The following is a 27,378-nucleotide window of genomic DNA, read 5'->3' as shown; positions in this document are numbered from 1 at the left end:
GCTCATTCTTAATTAAGAAACGCCACATGCAAATGTCTTGCTTGGCATATCAGTGAAAGTCTAGGAAGCTGTCCTTAATGGTGTAACGCATGAATATAAGGCTGGAGTTAATTGGCCCGAGGTTGATTCATGTACAAACTGCCAAATTGCCACTTTAAAGTTTTCAGCATGATTTCTTTTATGATCGAAACCCTTCTAAATAGCAGCCATCGAAATGGCTGAGAATCGCCGAGAGCTGCATCCCATTGACATTGATCAAGTGGTTTCAGCTGATACTTGCCGGTCCACTCATGGTGCATCTCATGGTACCACCAATGGGATGTGACCTTGCAGAGTCATGGATGATCAAAATACAGTATTCTTAATGCAATTTCAGCCTACCCATTTGCTTTCTCACATTCCAGATGATATTTCCTCTTGCTCGTGTTGGACTGGGGCCCACCAGAAAACCTGAATTCAAGGGCCCCCAGAATACACATGTAATGCACATACCTTAGCTTATCCCCATGGGCAGAGTCTGATGCTGCTTTATGGTCTCCAGAAGACAGGTCCCACCAGACCTGGACTGGCCATCTGGTGGGTCTGTCAATTTAGAAGTTTATTAAGTGGGCTGGGGAAGTGGAGCCACCATATGGGAGCCAAAGCTGAATGGGGACCACTGCTGTGTTTTAAAGGTAAGTTTCCACTGAACACCAATTTTTTTTAAAGCCCTGGCCACAAAGTTGTTTCTAAATTTTATAAGGGAAAAGCCCTGATCACCAATGTTCTTTTTATACTTTAAAGGGGGACAAGGGCCTTATCTTGGGGGGTTGGCTAGCACCCTTTTTATCTTGTGGGGGCTGCCCACAAAAGCGTGTTTGTGGAATGCCAGTCTAATCCAAGTGCCAGCCATAACAATTCCAATGCCACATTCCTAAGAGTTTCTCCTTTTGTAGGGATGCACCGAATCTAGGATTTTGTTTGGGATTAGGCATTTTTCAGCGGCATTCGGCAAAATCACATACATTTTCGTCATGCAAACAAGGCTACGGTTTTCTTTCCCCCTTTCCGATTTGGTCCAGCCGAATCTTTCACAAAGGGGTTCGACACATCCCTATCTTTTTCCCCCAATTGTGTAGTACCCAATAGAAAGGAAGCACAAGAGATTACAACAATTTATTCAGTGATTTTTGCTTCCCGACACCCAAGGCCATGGGCAGCCTTACAAGGAATGTATTTGGCCCACAAACCTGCCCAGTAGTAAATTCTAGTTTTTTTTCTGTCAACCCCCCCCCCTTTTATTTACAAGCAAATGACCGATTTTCCGGAAACAGAGAATCCAGTTGAATGTTCATCGTGCCTTGATGCCTGTCACACAGGAGAGGAATGGCTGGAATGCAAAACATCTGCGATTCTCTGAAATCTGCACTCAGCATCCATCATTATCAGCACTTTCCCTGACACCAAGTCGCCTAACTGAGCAATCTCATCTTGTAATGACTCAGAATTCAAGGTCAACACCAAAAGCTTCTTCTCCGATATTGCTTGAATCTGTGATGCTTCTATTCCAAGTTTATGGCTCCAAAGAGTGGAAGTGTTAGTCCCTGCCTGGTCTTTGCATTGCCCCTACAGAAATAGGGATTGATAGCACTAGGTAATAGATGTGTTGGACAGAGACAAGATGTCAGTTCTTGAAAACAGACAAAATCATATTATGGTTATATTTATTGACAGAGAACTAGAGAATGTGAAGTTCAGCCTTAGCAGTGGTGCTCAGGCGGATTAGGTATTATATTTTATAGTCACACAGATTTGAGCAATGTCTCTATATATCTTTGGGCAGGTAAGAGGTATTTTTTGGCAACGGAGTGTCCCTCATCCTTTCAGGGCACAAAGCTGGAGAACAGGCATTTAATGGAGTGTGTCGCTGCTTTAGGTTCTCACAAGGATTTTCCCATTTCTCCATGGCTGAGAGTTTACTTAATACAATAATCCGTTCAAAATGGATTTGGCAGGGAGTTTTAGAAGAGACCCAAATGGTGGCGGGGAAGGTAGTAGGAAAAAAATGACAAACAAAATTCTTCAGGAAACAGATACCACAAATATATATTACAAAGGAAACAATGAAAGATATTGATAGGTACCACACAGCTGGCAATTAAAACGGCCTCTTGTCTAGGGGGAATGTATGGAAATGCCGGGACCTTGAGAAATATTTGGGATACCACGATACCCCATATTAATGAAATTAGATTGCAAGTGCCACTGGTCTAGCCTATTATCCTTGAATGGCTGCAGTTCCTAATTGCACTAGTGTAATGTACAAACGATGTTAGATACTTTGTCTAAGTAATGTTTAGCCAATGACTACAGGGAGTACTGAATCCATATATATTTCTATATAATACACAAGAGCAATGAATATACTGTGAATTATATCCTCATAAACGGTGAGGTTCTGATGTCATCAGTTATAAACGGCGAGTTCTGATGTCATTTCTGTCACATGACTCGCTGAAACCTGTGGATTATAGTGAATAAAGTACCCCCAGTTGAAAAATATGAGGATATTAGAAGTTACCTCCGAGTTCCATGACCTGTATAAAAACACTCGGCCTTCGGCCTCGTACTTTTATATGGTCATGAAACTCCTCGGTAACTAATAATATCCTTATAATTTACAAGAGGGGGTACTTTATTCACTATATAGTACACAAAAGCCATGAATATCTTGTAAATTATATCCTTAAATCTTGTAAATTATATCCTTATAAACGGCGAGTTCTGATGACATTAGTTACCTCGGCGTTCCATGGCGTGTATATGGTCATGAAACTCCTCTGTAACTTATAATATCCTTATATTTTACAAGAGGGGGTACTTTATTCACTATATAATACACAAAAGCCATGAATACCTTGTAAATGATATCCTTATAAACGGTGAGTATTGATGTCATCAGTTATAAACGGTGAGTTCTGATGTCATTTCTATCACAAGTAGGATTGCCACCTTTTAAAACAATGCTTACTGTCTGGTGGTGGGGGCAGGAGCAAATGGGTGGGCCGTGGTGTAAAAGGGGTTGAGGCGTGACATAGAAAGGGGCGTGTCGTGACATAACGGGGCGGGCCTAAACACGCAATTGGCCTGAAGACAGAAAAACAGGTAAATTTTGAGCGGGTTGGGGCTGAGGGCTTTTGTTAGGAGTATTACAAATTTACCAGCAGCTACATTGCCGTAATTTGTAATACCGGCCCTGACCTTGGCAGGTTTTTAACCGGCACCGGCTGGGTGGCAACCCTAGTCACAATGCTCACTGAAACTCGTGTATTATAATAAATAAAAGTACCCGCTGTTGCAAAATATGAGGATATTAGAAGTTACCTCGGAGTTCCATGACCTGTATAAAAACTTATAATATTATAATATCCTTATAATTTACAAGAGGGGGTACTTTATTCACTATATAATAGTTATAAACAGTGATGTCATTTCTGGCATAACAAAGTCATGTATTATAATAAATAATGTACCACTATTCTTTTACAATATAAGGATATTACGTCACCTCCAAATTTTATGACCTGTATAAGCACTCAACTTTCATCCTTATGTCATGGAACCCCTCAGTGACATCTAATATCCTTATCATTTACAGTAGGGGGTACATTATCCCTTATAATACATGAGTGATACTCAGAGTTCCCTGTATAACTCAGCCTGCAGCCTTGTGTCTTTATATGGTCACAGAACAACCCCTCAGTGACTTCTAATATCCTTATCATTTACAGTAGGGGGTACATTATCCCTTATAATACATGAGTGATACTCAGAGTTCCCTGTATAACTCAGCCTGCAGCCTTGTGGCCTTTATATGGTCACAGAACAACCCCTCAGTGACTTCTAATATCCTTATCATTTACAGTAGGGGGTACATTATCCCTTATAATACATGAGTGATACTCAGAGTTCCCTGTATAACTCAGCCTGCAGCCTTGTGTCTTTATATGGTCACAGAACAACCCCTCAGTGACTTCTAATATCCTTATCATTTACAGTAGGGGGTACATTATCCCTTATAATACATGAGTGATACTCAGAGTTCCCTGTATAACTCAGCCTGCAGCCTTGTGCCTTTATATGGTCACAGAACAACCCCTCAGTGACTTCTAATATCCTTATCATTTACAGTAGGGGGTACATTATCCCTTATAATACATGAGTGATACTCAGAGTTCCCTGTATAACTCAGCCTGCAGCCTTGTGTCTTTATATGGTCACAGAACAACCCCTCAGTGACTTCTAATATCCTTATCATTTACAGTAGGGGGTACATTATCCCTTATAATACATGAGTGATACTCAGAGTTCCCTGTATAACTCAGCCTGCAGCCTTGTGCCTTTATATGGTCACAGAACAACCCCTCAGTGACTTCTAATATCCTTATCATTTACAGTAGGGGGTACATTATCCCTTATAATACATGAGTGATACTCAGAGTTCCCTGTATAACTCAGCCTGCAGCCTTGTGCCTTTATATGGTCACAGAACAACCCCTCAGTGACTTCTAATATCCTTATCATTTACAGTAGGGGGTACATTATCCCTTATAATAGACGAGTGATACTCAGAGTTCCCTGTATAACTCAGCCTGCAGCCTTGTGCCTTTATATGGTCACAGAACAACCCCTCAGTGACTTCTAATATCCTTATCATTTACAGTAGGGGGTACATTATCCCTTATAATAGACGAGTGATACTCAGAGTTCCCTGTATAACTCAGCCTGCAGCCTTGTGTCTTTATATGGTCACAGAACAACCCCTCAGTGACTTCTAATATCCTTATCATTTACAGTAGGGGGTACATTATCCCTTATAATACATGAGTGATACTCAGAGTTCCCTGTATAACTCAGCCTGCAGCCTTGTGCCTTTATATGGTCACAGAACAACCCCTCAGTGACTTCTAATATCCTTATCATTTACAGTAGGGGGTACATTATCCCTTATAATATATGAGTGATACTCAGAGTATAATAAATAAAGTTGGGAGGTACATTATTGTCTATATTATTTGAAGGTAAGTGTAGAAGGAGATTGTGATATAAAGGAAAAGCAATAAATGAGGAAGAAGAGTAAGAATATCAGGAAGGGACTGAAATGCCAGAACAGCAGTGGAGCAGATCCAGGTCCTATTGGCCACAGTTCAGGGTAACTCCAATCTTCTTTTCTTCTCACAACTTAATCTCACGCACTCACTATAACAAACACAATTCAGTACAACTCCCAGCAGCTAAGTGCACAATATCAGGGAGCAGATGAATCCCACAGTCACAAACTCCCCAGTGCCATCTTTACCTATGCTGCTTGCATCACGTGAGGGACGTCTGTGCGTTCTGACGTTACGTTGGCTGGGCGCGCCTGCGCAATAACATCCCAGAATCTCCGGCTGGGCGTGTGTGTGGGAAGTGGAAAGATACAGGTCTCAGGCCCCGCTCCTTCCTGCTCTCGCCTCCCTCCTCTCCTGCTCCTGACATGGGTGACAAGGAGTTCATGTGGGCTCTCAAGAACGGAGACCTGGACGCGGTGAAGGAATTCGTAGCTGGAGTAAGTATTTGCTATGGGCTGGGGCAGTTCTCTGGGGGAGACAGTGTTGTAGGCCCAAGCATTGCCCCTGTGTTTATTCTGTCAGGTAAGTTCTTACCCCAATGTCTCTCTCTATAACGTGTCTCTATGGAGAGGCCTCTGGGCCTCAAAGTCTCTGCATTTCTGAGGTAAATGTTCCCCCTAATTCCTCTTTATTTTGTATGTTTGGGGCCCACAACCCCCTTTTCCTTCATTTATGGACTGTGCACCTGGGATTTACCCCCAACCTGTTCTACTGACTCTCTGTAGTGTAATACCCCCCCCTGAGGTCTTTTGTGTGTGTAATATACTTATATAATAATATAGTTATTATTAGATATAATAGTTATTATTAGATATGATATAGTTATTATTAGATATGATATAGTTATTATTAGATATGATATAGTTATTATTAGATATGATATAGTTATTATTAGATATAATTTAGTTATTATTAGATATGATATAGTTATTATTAGATATGATATAGTTATTATTAGATATGATATAGTTATTATTAGATATAATATAGTTATTATTAGATATGATATAGTTATTATTAGATATAATATACTTATTAGATATAATATACTTATTATTAGATATAATTTACATATTATTAGATATAATGTACTTATTATTAGATATAATGTACTTATTATTAGATATAATATACTTATTATTAGGTATCATTTACATATTAGATATCATTTACTTATTATTAGATATCATTTACTTATTAGATATAATATACTTATTATTAGATATAATTTACATATTATTAGATATAATGTACTTATTATTAGATATAATGTACTTATTATTAGATATAATGTACTTATTATTAGATATAATATACTTGTTATTAGATATAATATACTTATTATTAGATATAATATACTTGTTATTAGATATAATATACTTGTTATTAGATATAATATACTTGTTATTAGATATAATATACTTGTTATTAGATATAATTTACATATTATTAGATATAATGTACTTATTATTAGATATAATGTACTTATTATTAGATATAATGTACTTATTATTAGATATAATGTACTTATTATTAGATATAATGTTCGTATTATTAGATATAATATACTTATTAGATATTATATACTTGTTATTAGATATAATTTACATGTTATTAGATATAATTTACATATTATTAGATATAATGTACTTATTATTAGATATAATGTACTTATTATTAGATATAATGTACTTATTATTAGATATAATGTACTTATTATTAGATATAATATACTTATTATTAGATATAATGTACTTATTATTAGATATAATATACTTATTATTAGATATAACCCACCCCCTTCTCATACTTCATATATGGGGGATACACCTCCCTCCCCCACCATAGTCTGTTCATGTAGGTGATATTCACCCCTGTCACCTGGAAACCCTTTATCGAGAAAGCTCCGAAATACGGGACAGCCGTCTCCCATAGACTCCCTTTTAATCATTTAATTCAGATTTTAAATTCCCTTTTTCTCTGTATTAATAATAATAATAATAATAATAATACAAGTATGGGATAATTTACCTGGAAACCCATTATGGAGAAAGCTCAGAATTGCGGTAAGGCGATCTCCCATAGACTCCATTTTAATCATATAATTCAAATTTTTGATTTCCCCTTTTCTCTGTAATAATAAACCAGGTATGGGATCCTTTACCATTGGACATCCATTATCAAGAAAGCTCCGAAGTGCGGGACGGCTGTCTCCCATAGGCTCCCTTTTAATCATTTAATTCAGATTTTAATTTCCATTTTTCTCTGTAATAGAAACTAGGTATGGGAAAATAGTAAGCTGCACCTACAGCAGTTTCTGACCAGTCTGACCACCAAGTAGTCAAGGAAGTTGTCAGGAGAAAGAAAGAGGCTGCTCTGATGTTCTTCTGCTTAGGAAAGATGTGAGAAAGGTTTCTAATTGTTTTCCTAAGCAGAAGAACATCAGAGCAGCCTCTTTCTTTCTCCTGACAACTTCCTTGACTACTTGGTGGTCAGACTGGTCAGAAACTGACCAGCAGGTGGCGCTGTTGGAACAAAATTATTATTATTATTATGTATCCCTTAATATCTTGGGATAAAAAGATTCGATTCAAGTTTTTCAAAAAAATCGAATTAGATTTTTGAGATTTATCATACTCGGACCCTTTAAGAACTCAAATTAGACTATTCGCCACCTAAAACCTGTTGAATTGCTGTTTTAAGTCAATGGGAGACGTCATTTGGAGAAAAAAACTCAAATTCGAGTTTTTGGGTGGATTGCATTCATCAGAGTTAGAAAAATTAGATTTTTTTAAAAAATAAATTTTGGTCGAATTTCGAGTTTATGGGAGTTTTTAAAAACTCGCCTGAATTCGCAATTCGACCTTTGATAAATGTGCCTCCGGGTTTGGGTGGCCATGTTTGGTCACATGCATATGTATAATGATGAGCCCCTCCCACTTCTCTCATTATGTGCATTCATCAGGAGAGGGATTTACCGATCCTACGTTACATGCATGTGCGTAAAAAAACACATATGGGACACTTATTGCATGCATGCATAATTATCCAACATGGCTGCTCGCACCAGAACCAATGTGGGCATCATAGCACTTGCTGGAGGATTTTCTGGCCCCTGCAATGGGGTGAAGATTTTCCTTCACCCTTTCCTTCCTTCACGAAGGATTCGGCCAAATACTGAATCCTATTTTACATATGCAAATTAGGGGTGGGAAGGGGAAAACATTTTTTACTTCCTTGCTTTGTGACAAAAAGTCCCTCTCTGCCCCTAATTTGCATATGCAAATTCGGATTCGGTTCGGCCTGACAGACGTATTCGGCCGAATCCTGCTGAAAGAGGCCGAATCCCAAACCCAATCCTGGATTCGGTGCATCCCTAGCTATAACTGAGTAGGCAAAACAAACCTAGATGACTCTCATCTAAAATACTATGTGGAAAGTTCCTGGAGAATATAAATGCCCAACAGGCAGTGAAAGTGAATTCATTTACAAGCTCTGATAAGAATCCTTTTTGCTGTGTGTGTTCTCTAAGCGCTGCCCCATGTAGTGACAATGCCGATAAATATTGCAATGTAGATAGACGTGTGAAATGTGGCTTTGAGGTTTTCGGTTTAAAGCTTTGCCGGTGCTTAGTCATTTCAGCGTTTCCTTTTTCAGCAAGGTGTGTCCATTGGCTTCTAAGCATTGCCGGGCTTTTGTCAGTGGCTGTCATGCTTTTCAACTGTTTAAAGGGATCCGTGACCATAAAGCTTAACAATAATCAAAGGGAGTTGTGCACGGGTATATAGAAGCCAATGCAGTCTACATTTTCCACCTCCATTGGTTTGTGTTGCTTACTGATAAGAATAAGGATCTTGTAGGTGTAAACACATTAAGTGCAGGCCTGGATTTATGGAAAGGCCACAAAGGCTTGGGTGGCAGGTTGATAGGAATAGCGGGTGGCACCAATACTCAGGTAGCCTGTGGGTGCTGGGTTCACTTGCTGTACCTTTGGCTAGTGAGTAGCCTCACCTATTCCTTTGTCTGACCATGAACAAATGTTTTAGGCCTTTCTGTGCTACTTTGTTTTTTTGTTTTTTTTAATAGCGTATTTATAGCTCAGACGCTGCTGCTAGGAACATAAGCCCATTGCTCAGAGCATCAGTTTATTTCCTTGCCTTGACTAAGTATAATGCAGAGTATAATTAAAGGGATTGTCTGTCCTTGGCAGCTGTGAATATTGTTACTATTCTGTTTTATCCAAATAATCCAGATTTTTAAAAACGATTTCCTTTTTCTCCGTAAAAGTAAAACAGCAGCTTGTACTTGATCCCAACTAAGATATAATTAATCATTATTGGAAGTAGAACCAGCCTATTGTTTATGCCTATGTTTACATTATTAACTGGTAGACTTAAGGTATGTAGATTCAAATTACGGAAAGAACCGTTATCCGGAAAGCCCCAGGTCTCAAGTATTTTGGATAACAGGTCCCATACCCGTGTGTATGTATGTGTGTGTGTATATATATATATATATATATTTCCAAACAGGTGAACACACTCTTACCGGATTTCAAATACATAAATGGATGCGTAGGTCAAATCTTCCAAAATAATAAAGCAAATAGACTTGAAAAAGGCCCCAATTTGGGCCGAAACGTTGTAAATGCATTTTGAATAAAGCACATCTATTTCTTCACCATTACTAAGGAGTGCGGGTCCATTTGCTTTATTTTTATATATATATATATATATATATTAAGGTAGAAATGACCAGCAACACCGAGTTCTTTGGTGAAAAAATCAAACTTTGATTTTTTCACCAAAGAACTCGGTGTTGCTGGTCATTTCTACCTTATTATCTATTTAATTTACCTTGCACCCGAGGTAAGCTGCAAAGGCGGGGTGCTGCCCATTTGGAATTATTACATATATATATATATATATATATATATATATATATATAAAAGCCATAAAATACACAAAAGCCATGAATATATTGTAAATTATAGCCTTATAAATGGTGAGTACTGTGTCATCAGTTATAAACGGTGAGTAGTGATGTAATTTGTCACATGACTCACTGAAACTTGTGTATTATAATAAATAAAGTACCCCTGTTGCAAAATATGACTCTATTAGAAGTAACCTTGGAGTTCCATGACCTGTATAAAATCGATCCGCCTTCGGCCTCGTGTTTTTATATTGTCATGAAACTCCTCTCTAACTTATAATATCCTTAATTTATTCACTATATATTAGGGATGCACCGAATCCAGGATTCGGCCTTTTTAAGCAGGATTCGGGCGGATCCTTCTGCCCGGCTGAACCGAATCCTAATTTGCATATGCAAATTAGGGTGGGGAGGGAAATCACATGACTTGTCACAAAACAAGGAAGTACAAATGTTTCCCCTTCCTGCCCCTAATTTGCATATGCTAATTTGTATTCGGTTCGATATTTGGCCGAATAGCTCACACACACTTGCACACACACACACTCTCACTCACTCACTCACTCCAATGTGTCTGCAGCACTCCACCTTGCCTCTTCTCTGGGTGCACAGGCTATAGGGGAAGGAAACCTGTGCAGGACCAGCCTGCCTCAGCTCCTCCATTTAAAGACCCGCCCCCCCGTGATGTCATCGGGTGGGTGGAGCCGGAAGTGATAGGCCGAAGTCTTGATGCGGCAGCCGGCCTGAACCAGCCCAACCCGCAGGTTTCCAGCCGGCCCCCATACCTCTACCCCAAAGGTTAAACTATGAGTTTCCTATGTAATTTTTATGTGGGACTGGTTATGCTGGTCTAGTTTAGGAAACCTGGAGTCGAGCCTTTCTGATAATACCTTACCCATAAACAGCCACATCTAAAGGAAGCACCGGCGCATTTACTCGGTAAATCGATTGTATTCTGTACTTAAGTAGGTAGGAAAAACGTTTCTACAGAGGGCCTCTTTATTTCCCGACGCATGTTTTATGTTTCTTTTAATTAAAGCATTGTGTTTGCCAAAGTGCTCCCTCTGTGCATTGACTAAGCCATAGGCTGCAGTATTAAATACATTAGCGAAGAGGTTTTTAACTCCACTGACTCCCTGCCAAGGTACAAGTTGAACGCGGCGTTCTTTTAAACGGATTATTTTGTCAAATAGAAAAGGATTGTGCTCTAACACTGACATGGAGCTATTATTGTGACAGCATGAGGGGGACAGTATTTCCTGTTGCTCATCTGACCGTTTTTACTTCCTGTCTGGCAAAAGATCAGTAGTCCTCTATTCCTTTATAAATAGTTTTCTATTCTCTTTAAGGCCCAACAAGTGGGTGTAGACTTAGATTTTTTAAAATCGCTTTTCTTTGATTTGTTTAACAGGCGCTCTGGTCTATTAAGCAAGCGGTGGTCTAACGACATGTGTTTTAGGGAAGTTGAGACGTGGCTTTAGATTTCCAGGTTTCGGTTGTAACTCTAGAAATAAACCCCCTCGCTGCACCCATTAAAGGGGACCTGTCACCCTAAGAAATAATTCCAAATTATTTTCTATCATGATAGTTGAGCAAAATAAAGTTTACTCACACTATGTTTATTCTTTAATTTTTCTTTCCTTCAGTCTTGGAATTCACAATCATATGAAGCAGGCAGGTGCCATTTTTGTGACAAGGCAAGTTGTCGATCACCCCAGAATCTTGTGTATGTATCAGAATTGGGGACCTAATGCCCATGCATGGTACCCTTCACAATACGGTTGGAAGGGAAATATAAGGAGTGTATGCAATATATGATTGACAGCTGAGACTATTAAATGAGATTATAAAAGGTATTGGATGTTTTAAAGAAAAAAAGAATTTGGGTTTCATGTTTAATTTGCAAATTACTTTCATTATACAGCTTTTTATGTGTGGGTGACGGGTCCACTTTAAGAGCTGCCCTTCCAAAGTTCAGCTTTTATTGAACCTGGTTTTAAAGCGGAAGCTGAACTTAAATTTAGCTTTTCTCACCTTGTAGACAGCAGCGCTTCATAGAGGATTTCCATCTTTATGCCGTTTTAAAATGCTTAGGGTCACCCTCCACCCCCATTCACTTTCTGAACTGCCTACAAGCACCCCAATGTACTCATTGGTTGGAAACGCTGTACAAAATGTTTTTGAGCAATTATGTGAATCTAATTTGCATTTTTCCCCACCTACAATGATCTAAATATCCTTGTGCACAGTTCTGTTTAAAGGACAACTAAAACCTAATATTAAAAAAAATAAATGTATATTGAATTTACTGCACCAGCCCAGAGGTTCAGCAGCCCTATAACAGTAATGATCCGGGGCCTTTACAGTTGCCCCAGCAGCTCCCCATGTTGCTAGGCATCTTCTGTGTGTCAGTGGCACTGCACATGCTCAGTGGGCAGCTAAGCTTCATCTGTTATAGAAGCCAGTGCTACAGGGCTAATTATTAATCCTTTGTAGTGCAGACTTCACTGGTTTCTATGTTGCCGGGTAATTCAATAGTGATCAGCCTTGTGTTGTCAAAATTCACATGTTAACCTAAAGCAAAGTCCACTGATTATTTTCTCTTCTGGGCTACCGCATATAAGATATAGTCAGTTTTATTGATGATAGGAGATAGCCTTGCTTGTACCAGCAGCAGTATAAAAAAAAACCTGGCACTCTGTTGTAATATCTTTATTTTTTTAGAGAAGTTCTGCCTTTTTCTATACAATGCAGGGGCCAGCACCTTTGTCCTATTGAAGTGCCGAGGCAGCAGTAAATGCGCTTCAGGCTGAGCTTTTCTTTCTCGAATTCTGTTGAATTCTGCATTTGCTGTTGGAATGAGCTTGCATCTGCAGCAAACATATCATTGTTTTTGGGGACCTCTGCACGCCCCTAACCTATGTTGTCACAGCGGGCTTGCAAACTACATGCATACAACCTGCATGCAGCATGAGGACCTTTTATCCAATAACTGCATTTCAGGGGGGATTTCAGGGGGGTTCTGGTCACAAAATGGGGTAATAGGTTCAGACAGGTGTCAGGTCCAGCTCTTGGGCCCTCATGCTGCTAAATATTTGACCTATTTCATGACCATTCCCGATTTCTATGAGAACAAAGAGGCTAAATAGATGGAATAATAGATTGTAGTAAATAAAGAAAAGAGACTAGGAGAATAGAGGTTGAGCAAGGAGAGGAAGAATAATAGTACTGAGAGTCGGACCCTGGTCGAAGGTGTTTTGGGTGGGCCCCTGGTCGAAGGTGTTTTGGGTGGGCCCCTGATCGAAGGTGTTTTGGGTGGGCCCCTGATCGAAGGTGTTTTGGGTGGGCCCCTGGTCTAAGGTGTTTTGGGTGGGCCCCTGGTCTAAGGTGTTTTGGGTGGGCCCCTGGTTTAAGGTGTTTTTGGGTGGGCCCCTGGTTTAAGGTGTTTTTGGGTGGGCCCCTGGTCTAAGGTGTTTTTGGGTGGGCCCCTGGTCTAAGGTGTTTTGGATGGGCCTCTGGTCTAAAGGTGGCCATACACGGGCAGATAAAGCTGCCGATATCGGACGTTTGGACCGATTTGACAGCTTATCTGCCCGTGTATGGGGGCTTCCGACGGGTCTTCCCGATCGATATCTGGCCACGATATCGATCGAGAAGGTTGGATTTTAACCCGCACGACCCGTCGGAGCCAATTGGCGCATCTTAATTCGATCGTTCGCCCATACGGCCGAACGCTCGAATTACCCCCGATATAGCCATGCAGTTTAGTGGCATGTCGGGGAAAGATCCGCTCGTTTGGCGATGTCGCCAAACGAGCGGATCTTTGAGTCTATGGCCACCTTAAGGTGTTTTGGATGGGCCCCTGGTCTAAGGTGTTTTGGATGGGCCCCTGGTCTAAGGTGTTTTGGGTGGGCCCCTGGTGTACCAGTCTGACACTGGGACCCTCTTGTCTGCCCTTAATCTCTTCATTATGATCCGATCGTTGGGCTCTAGGGCCCAAGATCGGATCAGGCTTATATCGCCCACCTCAAGGTAGGCTTATCGAGGCCAGATCCGCTCATTTGGCAAAATTGCCAAACGAGTAGATCTCTGTGTATGGCCACTTTTACATCACCACCACACAATAGACAGATCTAGTCTAGAACAAAAGGGCACTTGAAAGGGGCAACTCCCTAAATTTTTGCGGGTATCTCAGGAAGTAAAATGTTGCCTGTAATCTTTGTGGAGAGTGCTGCATTGCATAGTGTTTTGCAGCGTTCAGTATTGAATTATTTAGCATTTTGTTCTGCAGCTGTGCAGTATTATCTGGTTGCTAGCCTCCAGCTTGCCCCAGCAACCAGTAGATTTCTATGAGAGGGTCTGATTCAAATTAGTAACAATAGGCAATCATTTATTTTGGTTGCTACAGTCAGTCTTTTTTTTTTTTTTTTAATTAAAGGACCATTTGAAAAGTTGTTATTGAAACGTGAAGTAGAAGTAATTGAAGCGTGAAGTTGTGGTTTCATTTTAGAGAGTTTGATCTTTTTCTCCAGCTGGCTCCTCTGCTGGCTGCTTACGTTCCTTTTAACACAAGCACGACTTCACGTTGGAACTTGTACATTGCCGTTTTTTTCACGGATGACAGGGCTAAATTCCAGCGACCCCCTGCATGTGTCTGCTTGCTTGCTGGCTGTCACTTATAATGGCTTGAGAAGGATCATCGTCTCTACGTTTCTTGGTTTCAAGTTCAGAGAGTGATTAAACTGAGACTATTTATATTCCCTATACGTTTGTAGCTAAACCTTTACTCACAAGGAGCTACCCCTGCAATGTATTTATATCCTCCCACCCCTCACTTTATCTTCCCCTCTATCCAACCTTGTTAGGATCATCTGAATTGCAATAACACATTCCCAGCTGCTGAACGCATTGTCTGTTTGTAATTGGAGCTTAATGGCAATAATCTCTATCAGGATCTGGCCTTTCGGCTTCACTGCTGGAAAAACCTTCACAAACACGATACAGCACATTTAAGAGCCATAAAGTCAAGATGTAAACTTAAAGGGGAACTCCACACAAGCATAACTTAAGCTTTTTGAAAATTAAACATAATTTCAAGCAACTTTGCAATATATATCAATTAAAAAATATGCAGACTTTTCATGATTTTTAATGGTTTGGAACAGTTCCTAATAGTGATGTGCGGGCCGGCCCGATACTCGTGGGTCGGGCGTGTTCGGTCCGACCTCGCACTCTTCTTCGTGGGTGAAGGATGCAGGCTGAGCTCTTCTCCTGCACTCCCCGCCACCTTCAAATGCCGGCTTCCGGCATTATAGCCGATCACGTGTCACTAAAAGGAAGTCACATGCGGGTTTTACACAACCAGCACATCTTTGTTCCCTAAGCCTAGCCTAGAGTCCTGGGCGGAACCAATTTCTTAAACCAGACCGCAACCCGCATACTTACCCGCTTGGACCCACTACCCGATCCGCAAGTACCTTATCCGCAACCCAATCCGTGACCCGCTGTCCCTCAAGAAACAGGAAGTGCTGTCGTTATAAACCGGAAGTGACATAATTAGAAGTAGGTGTGGTCAGAAAAAGAGGAGTAAAACTCGCTATTGGGAAGATCTGCAAACCCGAAGAACCGCCAACCCGTGTCTATACCTGCTCCCGAAACCTCTACCTGCAACCCGCAAGGTACCGCAGGTTTTTGCAGGTAACCCGCGGGTACCCAACCTGCTGCAGGCCTCTAGCCTAGCCCACTGCTCTCCTGCTGATCTGTCTGACTACTTTGCTGAGCTGTCTGACTACTGTTACTTTGTATCAATAGTATAGCAGAAAGGATCCCAAGGCACACAGGGTCATTTGCAAGCAAGCTGCCTTGCGTGTTTAAGTGCAACGTTTCGGGTTCACGTCCCTTTCTCAAGCATGCTCAAGTGTATATTTATGTGATCATTTTGGATTAAAGGGGAGGTTCTCCTTTAAACTTTTATTATATTATAGGTGGATCTACTCATAGCTGCGTTTTAGCTGTTTTTCACATTAATCCCTGGTTTTCCTGACTGAAAGTTGAAAATACCTTTTGGTTTAATCACAGTGTAGCCAGCGGTGCATGTATATAGTAAGGAGGATCAGCACTCACTGTATTGAAGATGAAAATATATATATATATATGTGTATATGTGTATATGTGTGTGTGTGTGTGTGTGTGTGTGTGTGTGTGTGTGTGTGTGTGTGTGTGTGTGTGTGTGTGTGTGTATGTGTGTGTGTGTGTATATGTGTGTGTATATGTGTGTGTATATATGTGTGTATATATGTGTGTGTGTGTGTATATATATATATATATATATATATATGTATATATGTATATATATATGTATATATGTATATGTGTATAATATATATATATATATATATATATATATATATATATATGTATATATATATATATATATACATATACATATATATACACACACACATATACACACCCCTATTTTATTTCTTTTCAGGTCCTCTTCTGCTTCTGACTTACTCCCTGGTTGCTAGGATGATTAAGTCACAGCAACCAGCTGTTAACTTTCCATGCCCGACAGCTGCACTACATTGTAAATCATTTAAAAATTGTAATGAAGACTAATAACAAACTAACTAAGCCTAAAAAAGAGTAAGGCACGAAATGGAATATTTTATGTATTGTACTAACATACCAGCCCTATAACAGTAACGATTCAGGCCTTAAAATTGACCCCCCAGTAGCAGCTCCCTATCTTGGATCTTGTTAGACATCTTTTGTGAGTCAGCGGCATCTAAGATAAGGGGTCAGGGGGAAATCATCCAGCGGAAAGTGAGGTTCATCTGTCATAACAGCTGATGCTACAGGGCTGATTATGAACCCGTTCTGATGCAGATTGCACTGTGTTTTATGCTGCTGTGTAGTGTGAAACTGAATTCAAAACTAATCAGCCTTGTATTGTGACTGTTATATTGTATATTACCAGTATATTGTTAGAGGGCCCCTAAGCTAGAGTCCTGCAGTGGGTTGAGTACCCTTGGGTTACCTGCAAAAAAAGCGGGCACCCTGCAGAATGAGGGGAGGATTTTCAGGTGCGGGTATAGATGCGGGTTGCGGGTCTCATCTCAATTTCTTATCTTATGTAATATTGTCTATTTTACGCTTTTCAAAGTTTTAAAAAAACTTGTTTCTGCCCCTGCCCACTTTTGATGACATCACTTCCGGTTTGCAGCACCATCACTTTCTGTTTGATGGTGGTTGCGGGTCGGGTTGCGGATAAAGCAGTTGTGGGTCCAGCTCGGGTAGTGGATCAAAGTGGGTAAATATGCGGGTTGCTGTTCGGGCTGCGGGTCTTAGAAATGTGTTCCACGCAGGACTGTACCCTAAGCTCAGGTAAGTGACAGCCGCCCTGATTATGTGCTGAGAATCAGCAGAAAAGAAACATCTTCAAGGGCACAGGTCTTCCCTGCTAAATGGTTGGGGTGGCTTTGGGCTGGTACAGAACCCCCAAAATGTAAACCAATTCTTTGTTGAGCTTTAGTTCTCCTTTCTGTATATCGCACGGTGCTAATTGTGAAGTCTCCAATGAGCAGAGAGCCATTATTCTGCTCAGTTATTCCATCTATCTGAGTTCCTTTTAACAAGCTCTAAAATGCAAATACTCCATTAATACAAATGAAACCATTTGTGCCGGCCCTTCATTTACAATTACAATGTGCAGCCATAGTCAGCATGGTAATTTTTGTTTTGTTCCCCGTGTTCGGGTCTCATATGTTATCTCCCGGCGGCGCACATCCACTTGTCCTTTACTGCTGACGCTTGAGTGCGTTTTGTTTGTTTCAGAGGAAAGCGTGGGCCGGGGGTGATAAGTCCTGTAGAATACCAAGTATTTCATATTCAGCACCAGTCAGGGGGGGGATAAAAAGGGGACGTCGGCAACGAACCATAAACGCTTTGTTTAAAATGGAACACATAATGCTTTGTATAATATTTCTTATTGAAGATGTTACATGACTTTTAAGGAGTAAACACTGCTTAGCTGGGTAGCTAGCCATTGGAGTGAATTTGGTTGTCCAAGTAGATCGGCAGATCCGATCATCTAATGTCTTGGCACACACAACATCATTGGATAACCATTGGTTTGTATGTAGCCCCCCCCCCCCAAATAAATATCAACTACTATACATTTATACAGGTATGAGACCTGTTATACAGAATTCTTTGGACCTGGGGTTTTATGCATAATGGATCTTTTTATAAATCGAATCTTCATATCTTACGTTGGCTAGCAAATCATGTAAATATTAAATAAAGCCAATAGGCTGGTTTTGCCTCCAATCAGGGGCGTAACTATAGAGGAAGCAGACCCTGTGGCTGCTGGGGGGCCCCAGGAGGTATAGGGGCCCCACGAGGCCCTAATTCGTATACAATTTCAATAAATGTTGGTAAAATATCTCAATCTCTAGTCATTTTGGGGGCCTGAAAAATAATTTGCTGTTGGGCCCAGTAACATCTAGTTACACCACTGCCTCCAATCAGGATTAATTATATCTTAGTTGGGATCAAGTACAAGCGACTGTTTTATTATTACACATAAAAAGGAAATCATTTTTAAAAATGTGGATTATTTGGATAAAATGGAGTCTATGGGAGATGACCATTCCTAATACGGAGCTTTCTGGGTAATGGATTTCCGGATAATGAATCCAATACCTGTATATAATTATAAGGACAAAGCCTTTTATTACTAGCGTCCCTAAACACAAATGCTGCCCTCCTCTCCTGCTTTCAGCTTTTGAAACTGTTCAAAAACCAGGGTTGTTTACCTTTAAATCAATGTGCAGTTTTTTTTTAAATATTTAGCTCTCCAGTTTGGAATTTTTAACAGCAGCTATTGGGTTGCTAGGGTCCAAGTCAGCCTAGCAACCAAGCAGTGGTGCGAGCGAATAAGAAAGGTGGGAATAAGAGACTGGAATATGAATAGGAGAGGCCTAATTACAATAAATGTGTAGCCTTACAGAGCATTTGTTTTTAGAGGGGGTCAGTGACCCCCATTTGGAAAGAGTCAGAAGAAGAAGGCAAATAATTCAAAAACTATAAAAATAAAAAAATCATGAAGATCGATTGAAAAGTTGCTTAGAATTAGCCATTCTATAACATACTAAAAGTACCCCTTTAACTCTACCACTGTAAATGGTGGGGTCCTTCAGCCTAGGCGACTAAAGCATCAGAAAATATAATGACAGACAGGCACCAATCCAGAACCTCAATGCAGAAACCAGGAGTCCGCAGTTTTTAAATAACAATACAATTTTTTTTTTATTATTATGATTAAAAGCAACAGCCTTACGCATTTCATGTCACCAAGAACACTTAATCCTAGGCTTCTCCGTCTGATTGGCCCTTCAATCTCATATCGATGATAAGCTCAGTATATTTTGTAGGGATGCACTGAATACACTATTTTGGATACGACCAAATCCCCGAATCCTTGGTGAAAGATTCGGCCAAATACCAAACCGAATCCGATTCCTAATTTGCATATAAAAACTAGGGGCAGGAAAGGAAAAAGTGGAAAAAATTCTTCTTTTGTGACGAAAAGTCATGTGATTTCCCTACCCGCCCCTAATTTACACATGCAAATTCGGTTCGGCCAGGCACAAGGAATTGGCCAAATCCCAAATCCTGGATTCAGTGCATCCCTAATGTTTTGTACATTGGTTACTATGTGTTCTAATTCATTCCCCTTTGTTTTCCCTGCCAATAGGGTGTGGATGTAAACCGGACGCTGGAAGGTGGAAGGAAACCTTTGCACTACGCAGCAGACTGTGGGCAGGATGAGATTGTGGAATTCCTTCTGGCTAAAGGAGCCAACATCAATGTACGTATGTTACTAGCCAAAGCTGCAAATGTCCGGTTTCTTTGGGGGATATGCCCAAAATCGTAGATACGCTGCAGCATTCCAGTTCTACCTATAGACTTATTGCACTAGCTTCCTGAAAGTGGTTCAAACCACCAGTGTCTGACTGGGGGGTCTGGGCCCACCGGGGCTGCCGCATCAGGCCCCCCTCCTAAACCACAAATCACCCCCACCTACCTGTGCTCGCCATTTCTACGATCAGGCGTGGGGGGTTGGAGGTCAGGAGGGCAGGCAGTCTGTTCAGTGGGTCTGGGCCAGGGGAGCTGGCAAATCAAAGGCCCTTGCCCCCTCTCCAGCAGTAAATCACCTCTGCCCCTTTGTCGCATCCCCTGCCGCCTCCCCCGTCAGTACGCATCAGTGCATAAACTTTTCCATTTTATGCAGCGTAAGATGTGAGACACGTACATGTTACTATAGACACCATCTCTCCCTACTATACCTGCTATCCCACAGTCACACTCCCTTCCCAGAGACTATTATCCACTGTTACTATAGACACCATCTCTCCCTACTATACCTGCTAACCCACAGTCACACTCCCTTCCCAGAGACTATTATCCACTGTTACTATAGGCACCATCTCTCCCTACTATACCTGCTTTCCCACAGTCACACTCCCTTCCCAGAGACTTGCCTACATAGTAAAGCAGTAAATATAAAGTGCTAGTGGTCTTTCTTACCCCCTACTTACAACTGATGTTGTGCATTGTCCAGGGCAGTTCCCCCATTCCTGTCTCACATATAGACAACTGTGTATAAACTATGACCACCAACCAGCATACTTTGTGATTTTACAGGCTGCTGATAAACATGGCATCACCCCACTTCTATCTGCCTGCTATGAGGGTCACCGCAAATGCGTTGAGTTGTTTGTATCTAAGGTGAGATTTTTTTTTGTTTCCCCCCCCCCCCCTTAAAATGAATTTGCTGTTAAGGAACAATATAAATTCATGTTTCGAAATGAATAGGTAAACTAAAAAGATTAGATTTCCATTTAAGCAGCAGCATCTGTTCCATCACATCTAATTTTACTTGTGTGTTTTTTGTAAGACGTCTCTGGTGTATTGTCCCAACACTCTCTCAGAATACTTAGCATATATTGAAAAACCATTCCTGCAGAGGGTTTGAAATAAAGACATTTAATCAGTAAAGGAACCTGTGGGATGACTGTGGCACAGTTTATTTATGTGTGCAGTTTGTCTAACAGATGTATGTGTGTGTGTTTTGTTTTAAATACAGACAAGGGCATTTTAAAGTGGCTAATTCTAATTCAGGCTGTACAGACGAAAAAGACAAACTCTTTAGAGGACAAGGAGACTGCTATTCGCTGGGAGTACTAATTTGTTAGGCCTCCCACTGTGAATGTAATCACCAGCCTTGGACTGGGCCAGTGACTTTTCCTCTGGGCAGTGCCACCTTTAAAGGGGTTGTTCACCTTTAAATTAACTGTTAGTATGATGTAAGGAGGGATATTCTGAGAAAATTTGCAATCGGTTTTCATTTTTTATTATTTGTGGTTTTTGACAGGATACACAGTAGATAACAGATAAGTACTACTGTAGTTTATATAAACAAGCTGCTGTGTAGCCATAGGGGCAAAACATTTTGTTTTGTGCTTCTGTACCAGCCCAAGGCAACCACAGCCCTTTAGCAGTAAAGATCTGTGTCTCCAAAGATGCCCCAGTAGCTCCCCATCTTCTTTTCTGCTGATTCACTGATTCACATGCTCTGTGCTGCTGTCACTTACTAAGCTTAGGGAGCCACTCACAATATACAGTACACATAGAATAGAAATGTCACAATATAAGGCTGATTAGTAATTAATACACATAATTACTACATGACAGCACAGAAACCAGTGCAATTAGCATCAGAATGTAATAATCAGCAAACCTGTAGCATCAGCTTATATTACAGCCAGGGAAGCTCATTTTCTGCTGGATAATTAGTGACGAGCCCTAAGCTTAGCTTCTCAACAGCCAATCAGAGCCCACTGAGCATGTGAGTGTCACAGACACTTTCCAAGATGGTGACCCCCTGTGACAAGTTTGAAGTCCTGGATCATTGCTGCTATTGACAAGCTCAAACTTTAGCCTCGTGCAATAAGTTCACTATATAAAATATGCCATTTTTAGCCACATTCATTTTTAGAGTTTAGTTTTCCTTTAAATGGATATATATATATATATATATATATTCGCTCAGTGCTAAATCTATTTAGCACTGAGCGAATATTTGGATAATTACGCCATAAGGTGTTTTTTATTCTTCTGGGTTTAGATCAGCCCCCAACCAGAAAGAATTGCAACCTTCCTCATTAATTAATTGTGGAGAGCAGCAGTTTTAGCACCGGAGGCAGGTGTAGAAAACATCACAGCACCTCTGGGGCAATTATTCTGCTTAACTTTAGGCTCTCGTTTCTTGTAATATCCAGCAAAGCTTTCAGCTCCATCGGCCGTGCGGCTAATCTATGCATTGCTGTAACGTAGTGTAAGGAGACATGAAATAGATTAAAGCCCCAAACCGCAATTCATTTTCACTTTGATTAAACATCTCAACTGCTGCGATGGATAAAATTCATCATTTAAAGGGGACGTGTCTATAAATTTGCTCCTCTGCTCAGCAAAAGGGCTGTAAATAGGGCTGTATGGGTTTTTAGGATTGAATGGTTTTCAGGCCCTTCTTAATTCTCATAGTTTTATGGAATCTCTCTGTACAGACTATGAGCAAATTTAGGGACTGTTCCTGCTGAATTGTGCTTAGTACAGGGGAATACCTATGCTGCCATAGTTTTATGGGATCTCTCTGTACAGACTATGAGCAAACTTAGGGACTGTTCCTGCTGAATTGTGCTTAGTACAGAGGAATACCTATGCTGCCATAGTTTTATGGGATCTCTCTGTACAGACTATGAGCAAACTTAGGGACTGTTCCTGCTGAATTGTGCTTAGTACAGAGGAATACCTATGCTGCCATAGTTTTATGGGATCTCTCTGTACAGACTATGAGCAAACTTAGAGGCTGTTCCTGCTGAATTGTGCTTAGTACAGGGAATACCTATGCTGCCATAGTTTTATGGGATCTCTCTGTACAGACTATGAGCAAACTTAGGGACTGTTCCTGCTGAATTGTGCTTAGTACAGGGAATACCTATGCTGCCATAGTTTTATGGGATCTCTGTGTACAGACTATGAGCAAACTTAGGGGCTGTTCCTGCTGAATTGTGCTTAGTACAGGGAATACCTATGCTGCCATAGTTTTATGGGATCTCTCTGTACAGACTATGAGCAAACTTAGGGACTGTTCCTGCTGAATTGTGCTTAGTACAGGGAATACCTATGCTGCCATAGTTTTATGGGATCTCTGTGTACAGACTATGAGCAAACTTAGGGGCTGTTCCTGCTGAATTGTGCTTAGTACAGGGAATACCTATGCTGCCATAGTTTTATGGGATCTCTGTGTACAGACTATGAGCAAATTTAGGGGCTGTTACTGCTGAATAGTGTTTGATGGGAGCTGTACTTCAATAGGGTTTGAGAGCGGATAGTTCCCCATTACCAGGGATCACAAATTCAGTTGATTAGCAGCACTATATAACATATATATATATATATATATATATATATATATATATATATATATATATATATATATATATATATATATATATATATATATATATATATATATATATATATATATAAAATACAAGGTACCTGCGGAACAGCAAAGTGACATTGAAAAAGTAATTTTGTTGTTATTATGAGGTTATCCCACTAATCTGTCCTCCGTTCAATAATCTGCTTTCTGCCGAGTGAAGTTTCCTTATCTGGCGCTATACGGAGGCTGTTATAAGAGCGCCTATTACTCCTGGCCGCATATAATAAATGATGTGTCTGGCAGCAGGAACGCTCTGAAGACTGATATCATCGTGTTTGGGGAAGCTGTTCATTTATTTCAGGAAGGGATCAGTGGGGACAGCTGCCTGGGTGCACTCACCCTGCATTTCTCTGAAAGAGGGAAAGGTTTGGGTGCAGCACATTAGGGTCTAGTTTTTCGAGATGAACTCTGGTGGTGCAATCGGCCAATTAGAGCAGGGCAAATGTGCTTGCTTGCAGCCTGGGGGATAACACTAGGGGACAGATTTATCAAGGGTCGAATTGAAAATTCGAATTCGAAACTTTTTAAAAACTCAAATCGAATTTGAATATCTCCCTAATCGAATATGACCGTTCTGACCATAAAAAAAACCTTGAAATTTCAAAATCGTGAATTGTCAAATTCGACTAGGGAGTTATTCAAATTCGATTCGACGTCCAGGGTTCAATTTGGAGTTGTTTGCAGCCTTCCTGACATTCGAGTTTTTTTTTTTTTTTTTTTTTTTCTTCTGAGAAACAAAACTCAAACCGAGTTTTTTTTAGATTAAAACCGAATTTGTTTCCGAAAAAAAATTCTTTTAATACATTTCGATTGGTTGAGTTTCGAGTTTGTGGGTGTTTTCATAAAACTCACATTGATTCGAAATTCGACCTTTGATAAATGTGCTTCTAGGTTGAGAAACTCACAAGTCAACTACTCAAGAATGCTGCGAGTCTTTAAAGAAGAACAATTTGTGAAGCAGATTCATTTAACGTGCACTAAAGTTGAGTGAATTGGTTTAGCAGCAGTCGGGTTTATTTATGGGGTTGGCAGAGAGACTATATTGATTATAACCCTGCGGGCAATCCTGATGCGTTCCACCCCCTCTCTCTCCTGGTGCCGCTTTCTGTTAATGCCAAGTGATTCCTGGAGCCACGATAACTTGCTGAGAAATGAGACTTTCTGCACAGTCCAAATATCTGACTCTCGCCTGGGTGCCGCCTCTCATTTTATATTTTCTGTTATGTTTGAAGGTTTGCTCATAGTCTGTACAGAGACATGCCATAAAACTATGGTACATAGGTATTCCCTGTACTAAGCACAATTCAGCAGGAACAGCCCCCTAAGTTTGCTCATAGTCTGTACAGACAGATCCCATAAAACTATAGGTATTCCCTGTACTAAGCACAATTCAGCAGGAACAGCCCCCTAAGTTTGCTCATAGTCTGTACAGAGAGATCCCATAAAACTATGGCAGCATAGGTATTCCCTGTACTAAGCACAATTCAGCAGGAACAGCCCCCTAAGTTTGCTCATAGTCTGTACAGACAGATCCCATAAAACTATGGCAGCATAGGTATTCCCTGTACTAAGCACAATTCAGCAGGAACAGTCCCTAAGTTTGCTCATAGTCTGTACAGAGAGATCCCATAGGAATTATGAATAATGCAAGCGATACTGTCGTGTTTCTGGGGAAATAAATGGAATTTGTCTGTGTCCTTTTAAAAATTTGTTAAACAGAATTGTGTGAGCGCCAGGCTGCAGACAAGATCATATGTATCAGGGCTGAACATAACTTAGTGCTGATTACATGGCAGAGTAGGCAGATAAGAAACTCCAGCTGACACCCTTTGAGGTCTGGTAACTGATGTAGGAAGCATCGTGCAAACCTTCAGCTCTATACCACCTGCATTTCCATTTTCTTAAAACTGTTGAAACAATGTAGCAGAAGCCAGCTGATACATAGCCCTGTGCAGAAACTCACGAGCTGCTGTAGAAGGGGCTGACTTCTGCCGTGTTGTGTCAAGACCGGAACCAGCAGTGCAGAAAGGATCCGCTTTCAGTTACAGATCAGTTTAAAAACAGACGTCTACAGTAAAGTTGCTTAGAATGACATTGAGTTCTGCAGCAGAAGACGAGGGTTAAAGGCTACGTTCGGATTGTTGGCTGCATACTGATCAGGACTGGGCAGTTTGTCCTGCTACTTCATTCCTCTGTTTTGCTCTTTCCGCAGGGAGCCGACAAGAACGTGAAAGGCCCGGACGGACTCAATGCCTTCGAATCTACAGACAACCAGGCTATCAAAGATTTACTCCATTGATGGACTGTCCTCCGATTTGCCTCTTGTGTGGCCTCTCGCTGCTGCTTGTCTTTCTTTCTTTTATCTGCCAATTTCTTCATCTCCTCATCTTTTTAAATTGGAAGATGTCGGCTAAAAAAACCTGAGCCCTGTCAGATCCTATCGGGGAGCTCATTTAGGCCGTGCCCCCGCGTCTATACGAAAGGAGCCGCTTACTGATTGGACTCTGTACAAGAACCTTAAGTAACGGAGAACCTCTTGCTGTATCCTGAGATTCTATAATGATCCGTTTATTGGATATTGGCAATTTTATAGCGCCCCCATCCTTTCAAAGAGTTGCGCTCTCTAGCTCCCCCGACAGCTAGAGGGACACATTACCTGAGGGCCCCCATCCTTATCATCTCGGGCTGGATAATTTCCTTTTCAGTTGCCATGCCGTCTATACAATTTTTAAAGACTAAAAAAAATAGAATAAATTAAATCTATAGGATAAATCTCCATAAAGCATTTTTGTATTGCACTGTAAAATAGAAGGTTATTCGATTCTCCCCCTACATCCATTTTTGAGCTTCTGGGGGTGAAACTGCTCCAATCGTTCCGTATTGATCAGCCGGTCCTTTCTGCATCATTTCAAGAGCTGTTTTCCTTTGAGTACAGTAAGTCTTAAGCCGATTACCCTTTTAACTGGAGGGCGGCAGTTTCTATAAAGCCCGGTCACCTTTTTATCTCAGACAGTAAGCCGAGCCATAGAGATGAACCCTAGTTTCTGTGTCGACCCATAACAATATTGGGAGACGCGGAACAAGGACATTTCTGAGGATCCGGCGACAATCTTCTTTTTGCATCAATTTATAATTCTGAATTAATGATTGCACGTAACCAACGCCTAATCGCATTAGCCGGCGGAGCTGACCCTCAGCCCGGTTTGTTTGATGCATGATAAGCCGGGTCGTGGTTCTGTCTTTCAGTTCTGCTTTTGTTTTGCTTTAAGGTATTGAATGTAACTTACAAGGATCCTTCCGACGGCGTTTTTGGCTTCACGAGAGCCAGCAAGGGGGAACCCAGCGGCCTTAATATTTTGTTAATAGGCTTCCTATAATCGCCAGTAGCTCCTCCGGCCACACTCGCATTCATGTCAATAACAAGGAGGCTGAATTAAATCTGAACTTGATAATAACATTCTTTTTGCTTGTCCAATGATTATTTTCTCTTCTGCTTGCTTCCCCGTCCCCTGTCTATTTGGAGTCTGTCCTTTACGCCCTCTGTTTTGGGTTTCTATAATCCGCTCTGTAAAGAAATGTCCGGTTGTGTCGAGTTGCGCCACACAGCACTTTGTCTGTTAATTATCAGTTACACTTTGCGATATAACCATGCACTCCTCACAATAAATAACATGATGTGAAGTCGAGTGGTTCTCGCGCTGCCCATGTTATTTCATA

The 27,378-nt window shown here is 40.8% G+C and overlaps 1 protein-coding gene across 1 annotated transcript; it reads left to right on the top strand.

The window, feature by feature from the left end:
- Positions 1 to 5,410: 5,410 nt before the first annotated feature.
- Positions 5,411 to 27,116, top strand: mtpn.S (myotrophin S homeolog). The gene is given in 4 exon segments (NM_001086412.1): positions 5,411 to 5,587; positions 19,849 to 19,962; positions 20,799 to 20,882; positions 25,874 to 27,116. Coding segments are annotated over 4 exon segments (357 nt in total). The 5' UTR covers positions 5,411 to 5,515; the 3' UTR covers positions 25,961 to 27,116.
- Positions 27,117 to 27,378: the final 262 nt, after the last annotated feature.

This window comes from Xenopus laevis, chromosome 3S (assembly GCF_017654675.1).
Source record: "Xenopus laevis strain J_2021 chromosome 3S, Xenopus_laevis_v10.1, whole genome shotgun sequence".
Lineage (NCBI taxonomy): Eukaryota > Metazoa > Chordata > Amphibia > Anura > Pipidae > Xenopus > Xenopus laevis.
This window is presented reverse-complemented; position numbering and strand designations above follow the sequence as displayed.